The sequence below is a fragment of the Misgurnus anguillicaudatus genome, chromosome 7, assembly GCF_027580225.2.
Source record: "Misgurnus anguillicaudatus chromosome 7, ASM2758022v2, whole genome shotgun sequence".
Taxonomy (NCBI): Eukaryota; Metazoa; Chordata; class Actinopteri; order Cypriniformes; family Cobitidae; genus Misgurnus; species Misgurnus anguillicaudatus.
This window is the reverse complement of record NC_073343.2, coordinates 30824151-30846856: the sequence shown is the minus strand read 5'-3', so window position 1 is coordinate 30846856 and position 22706 is coordinate 30824151. Positions and strand designations below refer to the sequence as shown.

General features: G+C 37.3%; 1 protein-coding gene across 1 annotated transcript in view; it reads right to left on the bottom strand.

Annotated features, from left to right (window-relative positions):
* Positions 1-17775: 17775 nt before the first annotated feature.
* msrab (methionine sulfoxide reductase Ab) overlaps positions 17776-22706 on the bottom strand; it is a 53283-nt gene continuing 48352 nt past the window's right edge. Inside the window, 2 exon segments of the mRNA XM_055172831.2 lie at positions 17776-19663; positions 19666-19794. Coding sequence (XP_055028806.2) covers positions 19619-19663; positions 19666-19794 — 174 coding nt within the window. The 3' untranslated portion in view covers positions 17776-19618.

Genomic DNA, 22706 nt, shown 5'->3' with positions numbered 1-22706 from the left:
ACTGGTTAATTCTGTTTGACCTTTGTATTTAACTTTTTTATAAACTGCTAGTTGTTGCTAATAAAAGTTGTTAATATTGTTGTGCATGTTATTTTGCTATTTTTTTCAGTATTAGTGTTTGGTATTCAGTTTCTGAAGGGTTTAGGCACAAGCCAACATTATGGTGACGCTGTCTGAGCCTTACGTCATAATTTTATAATTATTCACGGTAATACCGTATACCGGGGTAAAATAAGGAGGCGGTTTGATGGTATCAAAATTTGGATACCGCCCAAGCCTACATACCATTAGAGACCAACAAAGACCAATACACTGTAGTGTGTTTTGGGCCATATTCCATTAGAACCAATACATATTCCATTAGAACCAATACATAGAACCAATACATACCATTAAAGGCCAACAAAGACCACTACACTGTAGTGTGTTTTGGGCCATATTCCATTAGAACCAATACATAGAACCAATAGAACCAATACATACCATTAGAGACCAACAGAGACCAATACATTGTAGTGTGTTTTGGGCCATATTCCATTAGAACCAATACATAGAACCAATAGAACCAATGCATACCATTAGAGACCAACAAAGACCAATACACTGTAGTGTGTTTTGGGCCATATTCCATTAGAACCAATACATAGAACCAATAGAACCAATACATACCATTAAAGGCCAACAAAGACCACTACACTGTAGTGTTTTGGACCATATTCCATTAGAACCAATACATAGAACCAATACATACCATTAGAGACCAACAAAGACCAATACACTGTAGTGTGGTTTGAGCCATATTCCATTAGAACCAATACATAGAACCAATAAAACCAATACATACCATTAGAGACCAACAAAGGCCAATACACTGTAGTGTGTTTTGGGCCATATTCCATTAGAACCAATACATATTCCATTAGAACCAATACATAGAACCAATACATACCATTAAAGGCCAACAAAGACCAATACACTGTAGTGTGTTTTGGGCCATATTCCATTAGAAACAATACATAGAACCAATACATACCATTAGAGACCAACAAAGACCAATACACTGTAGTGTGTTTTGGGCCATATTCCATTAGAACCAATACATATTCCATTAGAACCAATACATAGAACCAATACATACCATTAAAGGCCAACAAAGACCAATACACTGTAGTGTGTTTTGGGCCATATTCCATTAGAACCAATACATAGAACCAATACATACCATTAGAAACCAACAAAGACCAATACACTGTAGTGTGTTTTGGGCCATATTCCATTAGAACCAATACATAGAACCAATACATACCATTAGAGACCAAAAAAGACCAATAAACTGTAGTGTGTTTTGGGCCATATTCCATTAGAACCAATACATATTCCATTAGAACCAATACATAGAACCAATACATACCATTAAAGGCCAACAAAGACCAATACACTGTAGTGTGTTTTGGGCCATATTCCATTAGAAACAATACATAGAACCAATACATACCATTAGAGACCAACAAAGACCAATACACTGTAGTGTGTTTTGGGCCATATTCCATTAGAACCAATACATATTCCATTAGAACCAATACACAGAACCAATACATACCATTAAAGACCTACAAAGACCATTACACTGTAGTGTGTTTTGGGCCACATTCCATTAGAACCAATACACAGAACCAATACATACCATTAAAGACCTACAAAGACCAAAACACTGTAGTGTGTTTTGGGCCATATTCCATTAGAACCAATACATAGAACCAATAGAACTAATACATACCATTAGAGACCAACAGAGACCAATACACTGTTGTGTGTTTTGGGCCATATTCCATTAGAACCAATACACAGAACCTATAGAACCAATGCATACCATTAGAGACCAACAAAGACCAATACACTGCAGTGTGTTTTCGGCCATATTCCATTAGAACCAATACACAGAACCTATAGAACCAATGCATACCATTAGAGACCAACAAAGACCACTACACTGTAGTGTTTTGGACCATATTCCATTAGAACCAATACATAGAACCAATACATACCATTAGAGACCAACAAAGACCAATACACTGTAGTGTGGTTTGAGCCATATTCCATTAGAACCAATACATAGAACCAATAAAACCAATACATACCATTAGAGACCAACAAAGGCCAATACACTGTAGTGTGTTTTGGGCCATATTCCATTAGAACCAATACATATTCCATTAGAACCAATACATAGAACCAATACATACCATTAAAGGCCAACAAAGACCAATACACTGTAGTGTGGTTTGGGCCATATTCCATTAGAAACAATACATAGAACCAATACATACCATTAGAGACCAACAAAGACCAATACACTGTAGTGTGTTTTGGGCCATATTCCATTAGAACCAATACATATTCCATTAGAACCAATACATAGAACCAATACATACCATTAAAGGCCAACAAAGACCAATACACTGTAGTGTGTTTTGGGCCATATTCCATTAGAACCAATACATAGAACCAATACATACCATTAGAAACCAACAAAGACCAATACACTGTAGTGTGTTTTGGGCCATATTCCATTAGAACCAATACATAGAACCAATACATACCATTAGAGACCAAAAAAGACCAATACACTGTAGTGTGTTTTGGGCCATATTCCATTAGAACCAATACATATTCCATTAGAACCAATACATAGAACCAATACATACCATTAAAGGCCAACAAAGACCAATACACTGTAGTGTGTTTTGGGCCATATTCCATTAGAAACAATACATAGAACCAATACATACCATTAGAGACCAACAAAGACCAATACACTGTAGTGTGTTTTGGGCCATATTCCATTAGAACCAATACATATTCCATTAGAACCAATACATACCATTAAAGGCCAACAAAGACCAATACACTGTAGTGTGTTTTGGGCCATATTCCATTAGAACCAATACATAGAACCAATACATACCATTAGAAACCAACAAAGACCAATACACTGTAGTGTGTTTTGGGCCATATTCCATTAGAACCAATACATAGAACCAATACATACCATTAGAGACCAAAAAAGACCAATACACTGTAGTGTGTTTTGGGCCATATTCCATTAGAACCAATACATATTCCATTAGAACCAATACATAGAACCAATACATACCATTAGAGACCAAAAAAGACCAATACACTGTAGTGTGTTTTGGGCCATATTCCAATAACCAATAGAATTTCTGTGATGGTGTCTATTGGTTTTTTTTAGCAGGGTAGTCCTGTCTTAAGCTAATCCCTGTCCAGGAAACCACCCCTAAAACAGAAATAATGCATTGACACATCTATTATTGGTCTAATCTAGTTACACTTCATTTAGTTAAACTCCTCTTTTACAACTGTACAACTGCAATTGGTGTGGTTTATCAAACAGATGATATGTTAGAGGAATAGTTCACCAAAAATGAAAGTTACTCACCAAAATTTACTCACCCTATTGTTATCCTAGGTGTATATGACTTCCTTTCTTCAGCCGAACACATTTAGGGTAATTTTAAAGAGCACCTATTGTCCGATTCACGATTTTACATTTTCTTTGGTGTGTACGTGTGTATTAGTACATGTTAAGGATATGCAAAAGGTACAAACCCCAAAGTAAACAATGACGGGAGTTATCGCCTCCAACGTTAATCTCTTTTCTTGGACTACAACAAACACACAGATTGTAGGCAACAGTTTACTTCCTGAGATTGTTGATGTAGGCAAGAGCGACATTATCATAATTCCTCCCGCTTTGGACTTACAGCCTGTAAGTTGACTCCTGTTAGCATTGCATTGTGAGCGAATCTTTCAAACATGGTTAGGAGTGTCACATTTCCGGCTGACGTCAGAGGTATTCAGGCCAAACACAACGTCAGATTAGCTGGCCAATCAGGGACACAGAGCTTTTCAAATCTGTGCGTTTCAGGAAGAGAGTAAAATCTGGAGTTACAAAAATGTACGATATGTGGGAAATAATGTTTTTTTAACCATAAACCACGCAAACACATTGTATTATACCAAATACACAAAATAATGTTGTTTAGCATTGAATAGGTGAACTTTAAAGGTGCTAGATTTTAGTGGCATCTAGAGGTGAGATTGCGAATTGCAACAAATGGCTCAGTCCACAGCTCACCCCCTACCTTTCGTAACGCATAGAGAAGCTACGGTAGCTGTCACAGGACAAACATGTCATTGTCTGAGACATTGAAGTGACAAAACATGCCCTGTAGAGCCGTTTAGGGCTACTGTAAAAACATGGCAGTGCAAAATGGCAATGCGTGGGTCAATGTATAAACAACCCATACCCGACTGACGTTTTCAACGAATCCGCCCGCAACTCGGACCGTAAAAAATTAAATAAAAATATTGTACCCGACCCGCAATTTTTAAAAGTAGTAAATGCTCATTGGGCCATAGACGTAGGAACTAGGGGTGCGGGGGTTGTGTCTAGTACCATATACATTACAAAGATTTAATTGGCATCTTTATTTCAAACGACCCGACTGACCGCGACCCGAATATCATTCAAAATATTTTTGGATGACTCGTAACCGCGGGTGACCGCTGGCACCTGCTCCTTTTGGATCAACCCGCGCATGACTGAAGGAGACCCACAGTGTATGTAGATAAAAACGGTAATATAAACATAAAAGTTCATTATGAAAAGTCTTTATATACCACTGAAAATAAAATAATGTTATAATGTTGCATTTCTGTCAAGAGATCCTCCTTAAAGTTACACCGTGCATCTTTACATAAGACCCTGGCACTTCTGGTTTTGTAATGCTGTGGAAATGATAACGAACAAAGAAAATTATTCGTATTTTAAGCAATATTTAGCAATCGATACATCACATTTGAATGCAATCACATCTAGATAAAAAATGGCGGCCTCACGTCGGTATGCAAGACATTTATGCAACCAACGATCGAGTACGTGCTGACGTTAAACGATAACAAACAAAGAAAATAATTCATATTTCAAGCAATATTTATCAATCGATACATCGCATTTGAACGCAAACACATCTAGATTAAAAATGGCGGCTTCACGTCTCCATGCCAGACATTTATGCAACCACCGATCGTTGTACGTGCTGACGTTAAACGATAATCAAAAAAGAAAATAATTCGTACTTTAAGCAATATTTATCAATCGATACATCGCATTTGAACACAAACACATCTAGATAAAAAATGGCGGCTTCACGTCTCCATTCAAGACATTTATGCAACAACCGATCGTTGTACGTGCTGACGTTAAACGCTAACAAACAAAGAAAATAATTAGTATTTTAAGCAATATTTATCAATCGATACATCGCATTTTAACACAAACACATCTAGATAAAAAATGGCGGCTTCACGTCTCCATGCAAGACATTTATGCAGCCACCGATCGTTGTACGTGCTGACGTTAAACAATAATGAACAAAGAAAATAATTCGTACTTTAAGCAATATTTAGCAATCGATACATCACATTTCAATGCAAACACATCTAGATGAAAAACGGCGGCTTCACGTCGGTATGCAAGGCATTTATGCAACCAACGATCGCCGTACGTGCTGACGTTAAACGATAACAAACCAAGAAAATAATTCGTATTTTAAGCAATATTTAGCAATCGATACATCGCATTTGAATGCAAACACATCTAGATCAAAAATGGCGGCCTCACGTTGGTATGCAAGGCATTTATGCAACCAACGATCGCCGTACGTGCTGACGTTAAACGATAACAAACCAAGAAAATAATTCGTATTTTAAGCAATATTTAGCAATCGATACATCGCATTTGAATGCAAACACATCTAGATCAAAAATGGCGGCCTCACGTTGGTATGCAAGGCATTTATGCAACCAACGATCGCCGTACGTGCTGACGTTAAATGATAACAAACAAAGAAAATAATTCGTATTTTAAGCAATATTTAGCAATCGATACATCACATTTGAATGCATTTGAACGCAAACACATCTAGATCAAAAACGGCAGCTTCATGTCGGTATGCAAGGCATTTATGCAACCAACGATCGTTGTACGTGCTGACGTTAAGCGATAACAAACAAAGAAAATAATTCGTATTTTAAGCAATATTTAGCAATCGATACATCGCATTTGAATGCAAACACATCTAGATAAAAAATGGCGGCCTCACGTCGGTATGCAAGGCATTTATGCATCCAACGATCGCCGTATGTGCTGACGTTAAACGATAACAAACAAAGAAAATAATTCATATTTTAAGCAATATTTAGCAATCAATACATCGCATTTGAATGCAAACACATCTAGATAAAAAATGGCGGCCTCACGTTGGTATGCAAGGCATTTATGCAACCAACGATCGCCGTACGTGCTGACGTTAAATGATAACAAACAAAGAAAATAATTCGTATTTTAAGCAATATTTAGCAATCGATACATCACATTTGAATGCATTTGAACGCAAACACATCTAGATCAAAAACGGCAGCTTCATGTCGGTATGCAAGGCATTTATGCAACCAACGATCGTTGTACGTGCTGACGTTAAGCGATAACAAACAAAGAAAATAATTCGTATTTTAAGCAATATTTAGCAATCGATACATCGCATTTGAATGCAAACACATCTAGATAAAAAATGGCGGCCTCACGTCGGTATGCAAGGCATTTATGCATCCAACGATCGCCGTATGTGCTGACGTTAAACGATAACAAACAAAGAAAATAATTCATATTTTAAGCAATATTTAGCAATCAATACATCGCATTTGAATGCAAACACATCTAGATAAAAAATGCCAGCTTCATGTCAGTATGCAAGACATTTATGCAACCACCGATCGTTGTACGTGCTGACGTTAAACGATAACAAACAAAGAAAATAATTCGTATTTTAAGCAATATTTAGCAATCGATACATCGCATTTGAATGCAAACACATCTAGATAAAAAATGCCAGCTTCATGTCAGTATGCAAGACATTTATGCAACCACCGATCGTTGTACGTGCTGACGTTAAACGATAACAAACAAAGAAAATAATTCGTATTTTAAGCAATATTTAGCAATCGATACATCGCATTTGAATGCAAACACATCTAGATAAAAAATGGCGGCCTCACGTCGGTAGTGCAAGGCATTTATGCAACCAACGATCGCCGTACGTGCTGACGTTAAACGATAACAAACAAAGAAAATAATTCGTATTTTAAGCAATATTTAGCAATCGATACATCGCATTTGAATGCAAACACATCTAGATAAAAAATGGCGGCCTCACGTCGGTATGCAAGGCATTTATGCAACCAACGATCGCTGTACGTGCTGACGTTAAACGATAATGAACAAAGAAAATAATTCGTATTTTAAGCAATATTTAGCAATCGATACATCGCATTTGAATGCAAACACATCTAGATAAAAAATGGCGGCCTCACGTCGGTAGTGCAAGGCATTTATGCAACCAACGATCGCCGTACGTGCTGACGTTAAACGATAACAAACAAAGAAAATAATTCGTATTTTAAGCAATATTTAGCAATCGATACATCGCATTTGAATGCAAACACATCTAGATAAAAAATGGCGGCCTCACGTCGGTATGCAAGGCATTTATGCAACCAACGATCGCTGTACGTGCTGACGTTAAACGATAATGAACAAAGAAAATCATTCGTATTTTAAGCAATATTTTGCAATCAATACATCGCATTTGAATGCAAACACATCTAGATAATAAAAAATGGCAGCTTCATGTCAGTATGCAAGACATTTATGCAACCAACAATCGCCGTACGTGCTGACGTTAAACGATAACAAACAAAGAAAATAATTTGTATTTTAAGCAATATTTAGCAATCGATACATCGCATTTGAATGCAAACACATCTAGATCAAAAATGGCGGCCTCACGTTGGTATGCAAGGCATTTATGCAACCAACGATCGCCGTACGTGCTGACGTTAAATGATAACAAACAAAGAAAATAATTCGTATTTTACGCAATATTTAGCAATCGATACATCACATTTGAACGCATTTGAACGCAAACACATCTAGATCAAAAATGGCGGCTTCACGTCGGTATGCAAGGCATTTATGCAACCAACGATCGCCGTACGTGCTGAGGTTAAACGATAATGAACAAAGAAAAAAATTCGTATTTTAAGCAATATTTTGCAATCGATACATCACATTTGAACGCAAACACATCTAGATAAAAAATGGCGGCTTCACGTCGGTATGCAAGGCATTTATGCAACCAACGATCGCCATACGTGCTGACATTAAACGATAACAAACAAAGAAAATAATTTGTATTTTAAGCAATATTTAGCAATTGATACATCGCATTTGAATGCAAACACATCTAGATCAAAAATGGCAGCTTCATCTCAGTATGCAAGACATTTATGCAACCAACGATCGCCGTACGTGCTGACGTTAAACGATAACAAACAAAGAAAATAATTTGTATTTTAAGCAATATTTAGCAATCGATACATCGCATTTTAACACAAACACATCTAGATCAAAAACGGCGGCTTCATGTCGGTATGCAAGGCATTTATGCAACCAACGATCGCCGTACGTGCTGACGTTAAACGATAACAAACAAAGAAAATAATTCGTATTTTAAGCAATATTTAGCAATTGATACATCGCATTTGAATGCAAACACATCTAGATAAAAAATGGCAGCTTTATGTCAGTATGCAAGACATTTATGCAACCAACGATCGCCGTACGTGCTGACGTTAAACGATAACAAACAAAGAAAATCATTCGTATTTTAAGCAATATTTTGCAATCAATACATCGCATTTGAATGCAAACACATCTAGATAATAAAAAATGGCAGCTTCATGTCAGTATGCAAGACATTTATGCAACCAACAATCGCCGTACGTGCTGACGTTAAACGATAACAAACAAAGAAAATAATTTGTATTTTAAGCAATATTTAGCAATCGATACATCGCATTTGAATGCAAACACATCTAGATAAAAAATGGCGGCCTCACGTTGGTATGCAAGGCATTTATGCAACCAACGATCGCCGTACGTGCTGACGTTAAATGATAACAAACAAAGAAAATAATTCGTATTTTACGCAATATTTAGCAATCGATACATCACATTTGAACGCAAACACATCTAGATCAAAAATGGCGGCTTCACGTCGGTATGCAAGGCATTTATGCAACCAACGATCGCCGTACGTGCTGAGGTTAAACGATAATGAACAAAGAAAAAAATTCGTATTTTAAGCAATATTTTGCAATCGATACATCACATTTGAACGCAAACACATCTAGATAAAAAATGGCGGCTTCACGTCGGTATGCAAGGCATTTATGCAACCAACGATCGCCATACGTGCTGACATTAAACGATAACAAACAAAGAAAATAATTTGTATTTTAAGCAATATTTAGCAATTGATACATCGCATTTGAATGCAAACACATCTAGATCAAAAATGGCAGCTTCATCTCAGTATGCAAGACATTTATGCAACCAACGATCGCCGTACGTGCTGACGTTAAACGATAACAAACAAAGAAAATAATTTGTATTTTAAGCAATATTTAGCAATCGATACATCGCATTTTAACACAAACACATCTAGATCAAAAACGGCGGCTTCATGTCGGTATGCAAGGCATTTATGCAACCAACGATCGCCGTACGTGCTGACGTTAAACGATAACAAACAAAGAAAATAATTCGTATTTTAAGCAATATTTAGCAATTGATACATCGCATTTGAATGCAAACACATCTAGATAAAAAATGGCAGCTTTATGTCAGTATGCAAGACATTTATGCAACCAACGATCGCCGTACGCGCTGACGTTAAACGATAACAAACAAAGAAAATAATTCATATTTTAAGCAATATTTAGCAATCGATACATCGCATTTGAATGCAAACACATCTAGATAAAAAATGGCAGCTTCACGTCGGTATGCAAGACATTTATTGGCTCTCACATGTCTTTGTAATTCATTAAGACACATATGATGACTAGTCACAAGACGCTTGAGAGCCAATGATCACCTTACATACAGACGTTGAGTAGGCGTGCAGCCTTTTTTTCAGAAACGTATCATTTTGCTTCAAAAGACCCACCGGAGATTCCTTATTCGGATGATGAATGCACTCTTAGAAATAAAGGGACAAAAGTTGTCACTGGGACAGTACCCTTTCCAAAAGGTACACCTTTGTACCCAAAGAGTGCATATTAGTACTTAAAAGGTACATATTGGCAGTTCAAAAATACATATTTGTACCTAAATGGTACATAATTAGGACCCTTATTTTTGACAGTGTGGGCTTCAAATAGGTGAACGAGGAACCTGTTTGTGTGTGCCTTTGGTCATTCTCACATCCTAGAAGTCTAACAGGGATGTGTACTATACACTCCTGGGCGTGTCTATGCGTGTCACCGGAGGCAGTGTGGTGTCTAAGTAAGCTATAATTGTGCGTTCGCAGCTGTAACAGGCACAGCTGAGAAACCTCGTAATGGAGCAATCACGCCTGGTTGCGAAAGTGCGTATGTGTGAGTTCGCATGTGTGTGTCAAGGGCACACTGCCGTCTCTGTGCTTGCCCAGTAAGCTTCAGTGTTCTTCGGGCAGCACATCTGCGAGATGTGGGCGCTGTGCTGCGCCGGTACGTCTCCGCCCTCCTCTACACATCTTCCCTTATAGGGATTTCTGACCTCTGCCCTTCAAGTGATCGCTCCACCCACCCAACACATATTTTGAGGGTGGGAGGGGAATATCACAGCGTGTCATCGTGTCCGGTCGCACACACGTGCATGTGACTGGCTGATGGTCTCCCCGCTGAGTGACTCTCCACTGCACCTGTGTGTGTGTGCGGGACCCATGACAGGAAACACAGAAATAACTGCCGAGTGTCTTCATCCTGTGTGTGAGAGAGGGAGGAGTCAGTCACTTGCACCTGGACAGTTTGGCTCTGTCACACTCGATGCCTTCATACTGTTGCACAAAGTCACCAATATGATCAGAGAGAATCTCCTGAAGAGGAGAATATGATGAAGTTTTATGTCTGTATAGTGTTCCTCTAGCCCAATTGGTAGAGCGATAGCAGTGCACAAGTCACAGGTTTGATCCCAGGATACCCACACACAGATCAAATGTATTGCATGAATGCACTATAGGTTGCTTCGGATAAAAGCGTCCGGCAAATGCGTAAATGTAAATAGCAATTGCTAATGCTTTGCTAGTAAGGTTAAATGAACTTAACAGTAGGTGAAATGGGTCAATGATGGGTGAATCGAGAACATTTACAGACCTTTTTATAGCACACCAAACCACATTGCTAAATTAATTATGTGATGTAGAGCAGTGGTTCCCAAACGGAGGCGCAAGATGGTGCCATGTTTTATGACGTTTTATATAATACATTATTATCATAAACCTAAAAAATAAAGCTATCAACCAACACACTACAATGTATCATTTAATACGTTTTGTTTAAGATTGTTTTATGTCATGAAATTTCTTTGGGGGCCCCGAAGGGATGGACCCCACACAAAGGGGGGCGTACTCCAAAACTAATGCATAGTTTTATGTCTATATATATTTTTATATTTGTGCAAACAATTGACTCTGCTTTAGCGAAATTTTATACTATCTTGTAGTAATTTTAAGTCAACATTAAGTCCTGGATTTGGAGCAAAAACTTTTATTTTTTAGATATATTAACAATATATTAACAAAAGTATGTTATATAGTAAATGTACAGTAAAATTCAAACTTTTAACCCATGGTTGGGTCAAATATGGATATTTTCTGGATTAATTTAAACCATTGGTCGAGTTTGTCCTTATTTTACCCAACCATGGGTGGAAACAACCCAGCAATTATTTGACTATACTACACTTTTTAAAATAAAAGGTGCTTATAAGGTACTTAACAGCATTGCAACAGTGGTTCTCATGATGCATTCACACCAGTGATTTCAATGTTAAGTCAATGTGAAGACACGTTGACGCGCGTCTGGAGGTCTCATGGCGCGAATGAGGCGTTTAGCACGACATGGTAGACACGATTCCGCCTCATTGAGCATTGCCGCAGCAAACGCGCAGTTGAAAAATTTGAACTTTGGCGGAAAAACATGCCGCGTTAATCAATCATGAGCTTGCTCTAGTAGTGACGTGATTACATGATGCAAGCGGAGTCGCAGAAGCCCCTCCCATGACGTGAATTTCGTGTGAATGTTTCTATGACTAGAATTTTACGCGCGAATGAAGCGAGTAAATTAAAAATGTTCAAGCGGAAAACTAAATGCGGTAAACGCAAATTTGACGTCTCAAACGCGGCTGTTGTGAACCCACGGTCATGCAGCATTCACACCAGCCGTGGTAGAGGTGCCAAGCGTGAGTGATTTCAATGATAAGTCAATGTTAAGACGCGTTGACGCGCGTCTGGAGGTCTTGCGTCTAGTTCGGCGAATTAAGCGTTGCCGCGGCAAACGCGCAAGTTGAAAAATTTGAACTTTGGCGGAAAAACGCGCAGCGTTAACTAATTGCTCTAGTAGTGACGTGATTACAGGATGCGAGCGGAGTCGCAGAAGCCACTCCCATAACGCGAATTTCCATGTGAATGTCTCGATGACTAGAATGTCATACACGGCTTTCACACGCAAATGAAGCGAGTAAACTCAGAATGTTCAAGCGGCAAACTAGACGCGGTAGGCGTGGTTGACGCCCTTAAACACGGCTGGTGTGAACCCAAGGTCAAACCTTTGCAGCGTGCATCCCTTTGTAGTCCCCCAATTTAAAAGCGCCCCCCATTATAAAACTTAACATCTAAAATAAACAAAACATATTAAATGATAAAATGAAGTGCTGATGGTTAGTAGTCTTATTTTCCTGTGGTTTAATTACACAGAAGTTTATAATAAATTTATATATTGTATAAAATATCATAAAAACAGGGCCCCCTGGCAACATCTCATGACCCCCTGATCCAGTTTGAGAACCATTGCCACAGAAGAACCAGTTTTGGACCATTCAAAGAATCATTCAGAATCTTTGGATGTTAAAGGTTCTTTATGGTAATGGTTCTCAAACTGGGGGGCAGGGCCCCACTTGGGCGAGATGGTGCCAGGGGGCCCCAGTTTTATGACATTTCATAAAATACATTAATCACACATTGTGTAATTAAACCTCAGAATAAGGCTGCTAACCAACAGCACTACATTGTATTATTTAATATGCTTTGTTTAATTTAGATGTTAAGTCTTATTGGGTGGTTTCGCAGACTGGGATTAGCTTAAAGGGGACATATCATGAAAATCTAACTTTTTTCATGTTTAAGTGCTAAAATTGTGTCCCCAGTGCTTCTATCAACTTAGAAAATATGAAAAAGATCAACCCAGTACCTTAGTTTTGGTAAACCATTCTCTGCAAGCATGTGAAAAAATTGGTCATTAAAATCTGGCCCCCCTTGTGATGTCAGAAGGGGATAACACCGCCCCTTAATCTGCACTATCCAACCACGGCACTGCCATTTAGTGCAGAGATCATCTAATTTGCATTTTAAAGGACACACCCAAAACGGCACATTTTTGCTCACACCTAAAAAGTGTCAATTTTATCATGTTATAATAAATTATATATATGATATTTTGAGCTAAAGCTTCACATACGTACATACTCTAGGGACGGACACCAAAGATTTATTTGACATCTTATAAAAGTCTTGTGAAATGTCTCCTTTAAGCCAGGACTAGACCTTAGTTTAATTAGGAAATATAACTAGTTTTAACAAACAAACATGCCTTACTAAAAACATTACTGGCGTGCATTTTGAGGCAAAATAAAGGGCACTGGTGTATTTTAAGATATGTCAGTACAAGTTGTTTTCAGTTCGGACAGCTCTTACATTTATTTTAGTCTGGGACTAGTCTAATCCCTGTTCGGGAAACCGCCCCATAGTGTTTAAATGCCTTTTGTTACTTACAATAATTGTGCAATTTAATTCAAAGATGCAGATTATATTACACCCCACACTGTAAAAAATTCAGTAGAAATTACAGTAGATTTAACTTACTGCAGATTTATGTTATTTACTGGCAACAGTTTGTTCAAAGTTAAGTAAACATGAAACATTTTCAGTCTTTATCTTCTACAGTAAGTTACTGGCAACCAGCTGCATAATTACAGCAATTTTTTACAATGCATAATATTTTGTGTCATAATTTTTCATTGGGTGGCCAAAAAGGGATATACCGTACACAAATGGGGGCGCATGCCGAACCACTGGTCTATGGCATCGTGATGCACCTTCATTTTTAAGAGTGAATATTTTTGTTCAATTACCAAAAATTGGTTGATTTTATATTCACTTTGGATGCCGTTTAAGTAAATAAAGCTTAAAATCAGGGTCAAACACAATTCATCTTAAAAGGTATGAGAAAGGCAGTTTTACCAGCGAGATAGTTTTTCAGTTTTAAGAACTAGGCGCTGATAAAGCTTGATCTTTCAGATAGACAGGCAGCAGTAACCACAGGGGGACATACCCACAACCGAGCTGATTTTTATAGCCATGCGGCATATACAAGCCAGAGAGGCACATGCGTAAAAATGCAAAAAATATCTCCACCATACCAAAATAACCTCACGGGGGGGGGGAGGAGCGCGCGAGAGAGAGAAAGAGAGAGAGAGAGCACCTGCAGCACGGTCCACACCTACACACAGGTGTCAGGAAGAGATAGACACAAAGAAAGAAAAGAAAAGAGAAAATAGAGCAGAGGAAATCAGACTGCGGTCAACAAAAAAGCTTTTTCTAGATTTGTCAGTGTGTCACGGTGTGTGCGTATACGTGCATGCGTGTGTCTGGTTGAATGAACACAACGCTACACCTGTGCGGCTGCGAGTTTGTATTTGTTGGTATATTTGTGGCTGTACTGGACGACGTAGTAACTGAACTCGAGACAAATTGCACTTAAAAATATGCCTTAAATGACAATAAATCGAGTTTAAATGAGATATGGTTTACACAAATTACACAAATTCAAATGTTTTGGATGTCAATTGTGAGACCATTGTTAAACGTTGTTATTTTGCCACGACACCTGCATGTATATGAAAGAAACTGACATCCAGTAAACATGACCTTGGCACTACAAGTTCATTGTAATGATATCACAGGCATTAGCAAGTTACAATAACTCTGACTTAGGTGTCCAAACACATTTCTGAAGTGTAAGATAATATGACAAAACCAGAGCCGAAGATCTTGCATACGCAAGCGTGTGTGCGCTTCGGAAGGATCTATACATGGAAATGTGTTCATATAGTGGTGAACACACAGCTAGGTGCATATAGCACACATGTGGGAGTGTGTGCAGCTGAATGTTTCATTTCCCAGAAATCTGTCTCCTCATACAGGTGCTGTGTGTGAATCATGTGTGCGTCTCATCCCAGAGATGACAGATAACACAATGACATCACCAGACGACAACACACCACATACAACTCCCAGAATCATCACTTCTGCTGGTTCTGTGACAACTTGACCCAGTTTAAGAGCACACGGTGGTCCTCAATCTAGAACCACAGAACCCACTGTACTGAGCTTAGGAACATAAACCAGATACTTTAGGTTCTTATTCAACCTAGCAAACATGTAAACAAGGAGATGACTTCATTATCTAGTTGTCATGCCAGGAGACCAGCATGTCATCAAACATCTTTTCATTTTCTAAAACGAGCAGCTGACTCTTAGTTTGTACAGCTGATATGATCCATAGAGAAGCCATCATAATTTCAGCAGCATGTAGAAGGTTACATTTAACTAAATAAACATTATATAGATTTCAAGGAACAAGTTTCCAAATAAATGATTAAATCTTGTACATTTTGTTGGTGTATATTATGCACAAGTTTGAGATTTTGACACTTCCATGTGCTTTAAGTATTGAATCAAGTCTAGCATCCACAAAAACCCTCAAAATCAGTTTTGTACTTTGACTTGTCTATTAACTCTTTCTCCGCCATTGACGAGTTAAAGGAATAGTCTACTCATTTTCAATATTTAAATATGTTATTACCTTAACTAAGAATTGTTGATACATCCCTCTATCATCTGTGTGCGTGCACGTAAGCGCTGGAGCGCGCTGCGACGCTTCGATAGCATTTAGCTTAGCCCCATTCATTCAATGGTACCATTTAGAGATAAAGTTAGAAGTGACCAAACACATCAACGTTTTTCCTATTTAAGACGAGTAGTTATACGAGCAAGTTTGGTGGTACAAAATAAAACGTAGCGCTTTTCTAAGCAGATTTAAAAGAGGAACTATATTTTATGGCGTAATAGCACTTTTGGGAGTACTTCGACTCGCCTGAAAAGTCCGCTCCCCTTCTCACTCTCATAATGGGAGAGGGAGGGTGTTAGTGCGCCGAGTCGAAGTACTCCCAAAAGTGCTATTACGCCATAAAATGTAGCTCCTCTTTTAAATCCGCTTAGAAAAGTGCTACGTTTTATTTTGTACCACCAAACTTGCTCGTATAACTACTTGTCTTAAATAGGAAAAACGTTAATCTTTAAATGGTACCATTGAATGAATGGGGCTAAGCTAAATGCTATCGAAGCGTCGCAGCACGCTCCAGCGCTTACGTGCACGCAAACAGATGATAGAAGGATGTATCAACAATTCTTAGTTAAGGTAATAACATATTTTAATATTGAAAATGAGTAGACTATTCCTTTAACTCTTCCTTGAAAAAACGCTTCCCTGCCAATGACGAGTTTTTCCGGCAATTCATATTTCCGCTATTATCCACCAGGTGGTGCTCTTGCCTAACTTATGAAACCCAGAACCAACCCCTTACCGTGGGCTCACACCAGCCACGTTTGAGGCGTCAAATTTGTGTGTACCGCGCCTAGTTTGCCGCTTAAACAGTCAACTCGCTTCATTCATGCGTGAAAGCCGCGCGTGAAATTCTAGTCATGCGAGAAATTTACGTCATGGGAGGGGCTTCTGCGACTCCACTCGCTTCCTGTAATCACGTCACTACTAGAGCAAGCTCCTGATTGGTTAAAGCGGCACGTTTTTTCCACCAAAGTTCACATTTTTGAACTCACACGTTTGCCGTGGCAATGCACAATTCGCGCAACCTAGACGCGCGAATGAGACGGAATCGCGTCTACCGTGCCGCGCTTAACGCCTCATTTGCGCCGCGAGACCTCCAGACGCGCGTCAATGCGTCTTCACATTGACTTAACATTGAAATCCCTCACGCTTTAGGCCAAACAGTTCAATCTTCATGTATGTTTTGAACATCGCTCTGAATCTGATCTCTATCAAAAGTCTTTCACAAAAACGGAATTATCTCAGCTTTTTGCTCAATATTTGGTATTTTTAAAGAGACCTACCCATATTTGAGAGGTAATAAATATTTGATATATTGTATGTTTATATATTTAAAGAACATTTTCTACAAAGCATTCAACTTTTGGGAAAATTATTTAAAAAATGCTGGCGCTGGCTGGTGGCTTTTTAAAATGCTGGCTTGGAAAGAGTTAACATACTATTAATAGGAATAGGCAGTGGTAAGAAAGAAAATTGCTTCACATCGGAAGACAATCGTTTTTGATGGATGGATGTGCTTTTTGGAGCTTTATAAGTGGGGAACTATCTAATGCCATTATAAAGCTGAAAAGAAAAAATGATATTATTTAATATAACTCTTCATTTGACTGAAAAAAGAAAGACGGCGAAGAAAATATGGCCACATTTTTTATTTTGGGGTGAACTTTTCCTTTAAAAGGTACCCCGGTTATAAACACATGTATAGTTTAGTAGATTAAAGGAGACATATAAAAAAATCTGACTTTTCATGTTTAAGTGCTATAATTGGGTCCTCAGTGCATCTATCAATCTACAAATTGTGTAAAAGATCAACCCAGTAACTTAGTTTTGGTAAACCATTCTCTGAAAGCATGTGAAAATTGCTCAATTTGGAATTTGGCACCCCTTGTGATGTCAGAAGGGGATACTACCGCCCCTTAATCTGCACTATCCAACCACAGCACTGCCATTTATTGTAGAGATCAGCTAATTTGCATTTAAAGGGACACACCCTAAAACTGCACATTTTTGCTCACACCTACAAAGTGGAAATTTTAACATGATATAATAAATTATATGATATTTTGAGCTCTTCACATATGTACTGCGGGGACACCAAAGATTTATTCGACATCTTAAAAAAAGTCTTGTGAAATGTCCCCTTTAACACTGGGATTGGCAATATGAATGTGAAAAGAAAAACTGTAAATGTCATCGTTTTAATAACCTAAAATTTAGTGTTTTTCATCACTATACATAACATCCAATGGTTGCAATAAAACCTGTTCGATTAACGGTACAGCGGGTTATATAAACAAGGTGATATACAAGTCTTCAAATAGTAAAAAGTGAAACAGAAGATGAAAGTTAAACGCATACGACAGCAGGGGGCAGTATTTGGTCTGTATTTCATTCTGTCAGCCCTTTCACAGAGAGTAACATAAATGAAAAATAATACAGAAGACCAATTACAGAAGATCAAAATTAAGGCAATCTAAGAGGTAAGAATGTGTGAGTGGGAAATGAAAAATTCTCACATGAAAAACTATAGAAGATACCATAGTATTTACTGTAGTAAACTGTAGTAATATCCCACAATAACCATTACATATAATCAATTTCAGAACGCAAAACATAATGGCGGCCTCTATAGGTTAGAATGAGTATTACATGTTGGGTTTTTAGAAGTAATGAAAATATTTATTGTGTTTCTATCAATGAATTTTAGTAGTAGAAGGCAAATATAAAGTATTAAAGCATAAAGTCTTTAAAGTCTCGGGGTACCTTTTAAGTAAGTCTTAATGTATTCAAAACCAATGCTAAACAAGAACACTGTTACACTTCTTAGTCAGGCCTAATAGTGATTTATAGAGCTAAAATTCACAGATCTTTTGCTAAAAGTGACAAATAAGACTGTAAGCACTATGCAATTCAGCCTGCCATTTTTAAAGTTAGTATAATGATATTACCTGTGCTGCCACCTAGTGTAACAAATTGGATTCGAGAGTCGTTGCACAAATTATGTTTTAGTCGCATATCATCAGATTATGGAAACGCCGTAATTTCGCAATAGATTTTTATCAAAATGTAGAAAATTTTTAAATGCATTTCCAATTATTTGCAATAAAAATATGGATTAAAAAAAATAAACTATAGAAACCACACAGTTGATGGTACCAATAAACTTCCATAGCAGGAAAAATACTTACAGGAAAAAACTTTGACAGCCTCAGTCATCAATCACTTTCATTACATAAAGAAAATCTGCTTTTGGAATATTCTTCAAAAACTCACCTTTTGTGGTCCACAGATGAATCACACACGTGCAAAACATCCTGAGGGTGAGCAAATGATAACAGAAAATTTCTCTTTGTCCATTAATTATTTAAGATATTTATATCAAAAACTACTTTTTTTTGTTCTTTAGATTCAAAGACATCGGCACTCCTCAGTTTTAAAACAGTACACAATAATGTCCACATATCATAAGTCAAAGTTCATCTTTTTCTTCTCCAAAAGAGCAGATGACCCCCGTGCGCCCTTCAACCCACAGTAACCTTTAGGCACCTTGTGCAGGTACTGCTGATGATAATCCTCAGCATAGTAAAAATCGGTGTGCTCCCGGATCTCTGTTGTAATGTCACTCAGGCCTTTCTTAGTCAGGGCCTAGCAAAAGAAAAAACACACAAAAGGAAGAAAAAGTTAAATGATGGCAAATTTTGACATTAAAAGATTTCAAAATCTGTCTAGGGAGAAACAACATTGTTTAAAAGTTAAAGCAAGACAATGTCCAAAACTGCTTTGAAGAGACATGAATGAAGTTCTGTCTCCCTCTAGGGGCCACACGCCAAAACTCCAACAGCATAAAATATACTGGGTACTACCAGACCAAAGAGACCTCCTTTGAACATCAAACATGTCAACTTGGGGGATATATACTATAACAAACAAACAAACAAAAATTTTTATTTTATCTTTTATGTGCCTCTGTAAATGTAAAATTCTATATTTTAAATGTTTATATTTCAAAGTCTATTTTATATATTGTAAATGTTCTCTGAATACATTTTATTTTATTTGCATTAGTACATAATTCCACCTTAAATCTTTGGTGTCCCCAGAGTACATATGTGAAGTTTTAGCTCAAAATACCATATAGATAATTTATTATAACATGTTAAAATTGCCACTTTGTAGGTTTGAACAAAAATGTGCCATTTTAAGGTGTATCCTTTTAAATGCAAATGAGCTGATGAAATGCAAACATTGATCGCCATAATGGTGGTTTGTGGGCCGTGGTTGGATAGTGCAGATTATGGGGCGGTATTATCCCGTTCTGACATCACAAGGGGAGACAAATACCAAATTAAGATTTTTTTCACATGCTTGCAGAGAATGTGAAATTAAGTTACTGGGTTGATCCCTTACACATTTTCTAGATTGATAGATGCACTGGGGACCCAATTATAGCACTTAAACATGAAAAAGGTCAAATTTTCATGATTTGTCCCCTTTAATGGTTGCTATTATTGTGTTATTACATGGTTCTTGTTTTATGTATATGCTTTGGCAATGTACACACAATCATGCCAATAAAGTTTCAAAGAGTTGAAAATTGAGAGAGAGAGAGAGAGAGGGAGAGATTTCAAATGCATGTAATTTTAGAGTCCGGCCACCAGGTGGAGACAGAAGTCTGTGTCATTTACTCTTGTTTTCTTTGAATGACCAAAGAGCTTGCAGAAACAACACCATGCAGCCTTGACATCAATAAAAAGAAAATGTATCATATCTTGTCCACAAAAAAATTGTGAATTAAGTATTATCTGTGGATAACCTCTTTTAACAATGTATAATGTTGAAAGCCTATTGTATAATCTAAACCACTGGGTTTCACAATCAAGCACAGCTGTTTCTTATGAATTGTCATCTTACACTTGCTAAAGATGACAGGAGACCATTTTATATAGCCAGGAGTAAAAAGAAAGGACCATTTAATCTACATTAAAGTATGGGGAAAAGAAAGGTTGTAAAAATGAGAGAAAACGTAATGATTGGAGCTTTACCCCGGTGCCAATATGAGAAAGACTTTGACCCAGCTGTGATGTCACTAAACTTACACTTACTGAGCATAGTATTATGTAGGGATGCACGAAATATCGGCCGACATATCGTTATCGGCTAATAACTGCTTATTTTTAATATTATCGGTTACCGGTCTGATAGCAAAATTAGGCCGATAAATGAAAGCCGATAAATTATGGATTATTTTGGTTTGTTGAACCACTTCACTTGCTCATTGCTGGCCATGTGAAGTTTTGATTGGTGCTTTCTGTGATATAGCACGAAGATGACACGTGTTGCGGGCTTAAGAAGAGTATGCTAGTCTAGCCCAAAGACAAGATGTCTGGGGTCTGGGAGTTTTCATTGTGAAAATAATATGAATATTTATCGGCCTATATATATATATATATATATATATATATATATATATATATATATATATATATATATATATATCGCCCCCCAAATATAAAGAGTTATCGGCCAAAATTTCCATATCGGTGCATCGCTAGTATTATGCATTAAAACATTTTGTTGTGATTTCTTCTGAATTGTCCCAAATGAAATGTTAAGCACAGATAATAGGTTTTGTCAAAATGGCAATGTAAAAAAATACTAGTAGTTGTTGTCTCATAGCAAAAATGCTGCTTAAAATATTTTTATATGGACAGGTGAGGTATAAATCTGAACTTCTCATACTACGACATAATTAAATAAAATCCTGTTAATAAATTCTGTTAAACAATTTCAACTTGTTTGTAAGTTATGTCAACTCATCACTAGTTAAAAACCTAAAATTAACTTGCATAACCAATTTGATTGCACTTGCATGCATTTTTTTTTTATTTACAGTGTAGGGGCATGTGTGAAGTTTGAATAGTTTGTTTCTGTGTTTGGGTATTTAATTTAATAATTTTTACATGTCTAAAGCAATTAATATGATTTAAATGAGTAAAACGATGCGATTCATTTTAAATATAGTCTCAAATATCTGTGCCTATCCATGGCGGCTTGTGTCTCTGATAAAGGAAAACATTTCTGTGTACAGTCAAGCAAACACAGCAAGAAAGACAGAGAGCAAAAGAGAGAGAAATTACATAAGCATTTGCATATTTGAATATGTTTCATATGACTGATGACTCAACTAGTGGCACTAAGTGTTCTTGCATCCTCTCTCTCTCTCTCTCTCTCTCTCTCTCTCTCACCATTGCCAATGTTATTATTATTCCAACCATTTCCTGTATACTTCAATCATAATTCATTTTATTTTCCCATCAGCTTTAATTCAATTTGTACTTCCCTGTGGGTCTCTGGAGGAAACTTAACTTACGTATTAAACACTTTAAACACATACACACAGAGTTATGCACTAACGCAGTCTCAGGGTACATTTTTACCACAACTTGTCCTATTTTTACCATTACAGCTTAAATAATAAAATGAAGGTAAGTTTGTTTATAACGATAAAGCTGTGAAATAACGTGAATGCAACAAAGATGTCAAGCCCTTAATGGCTA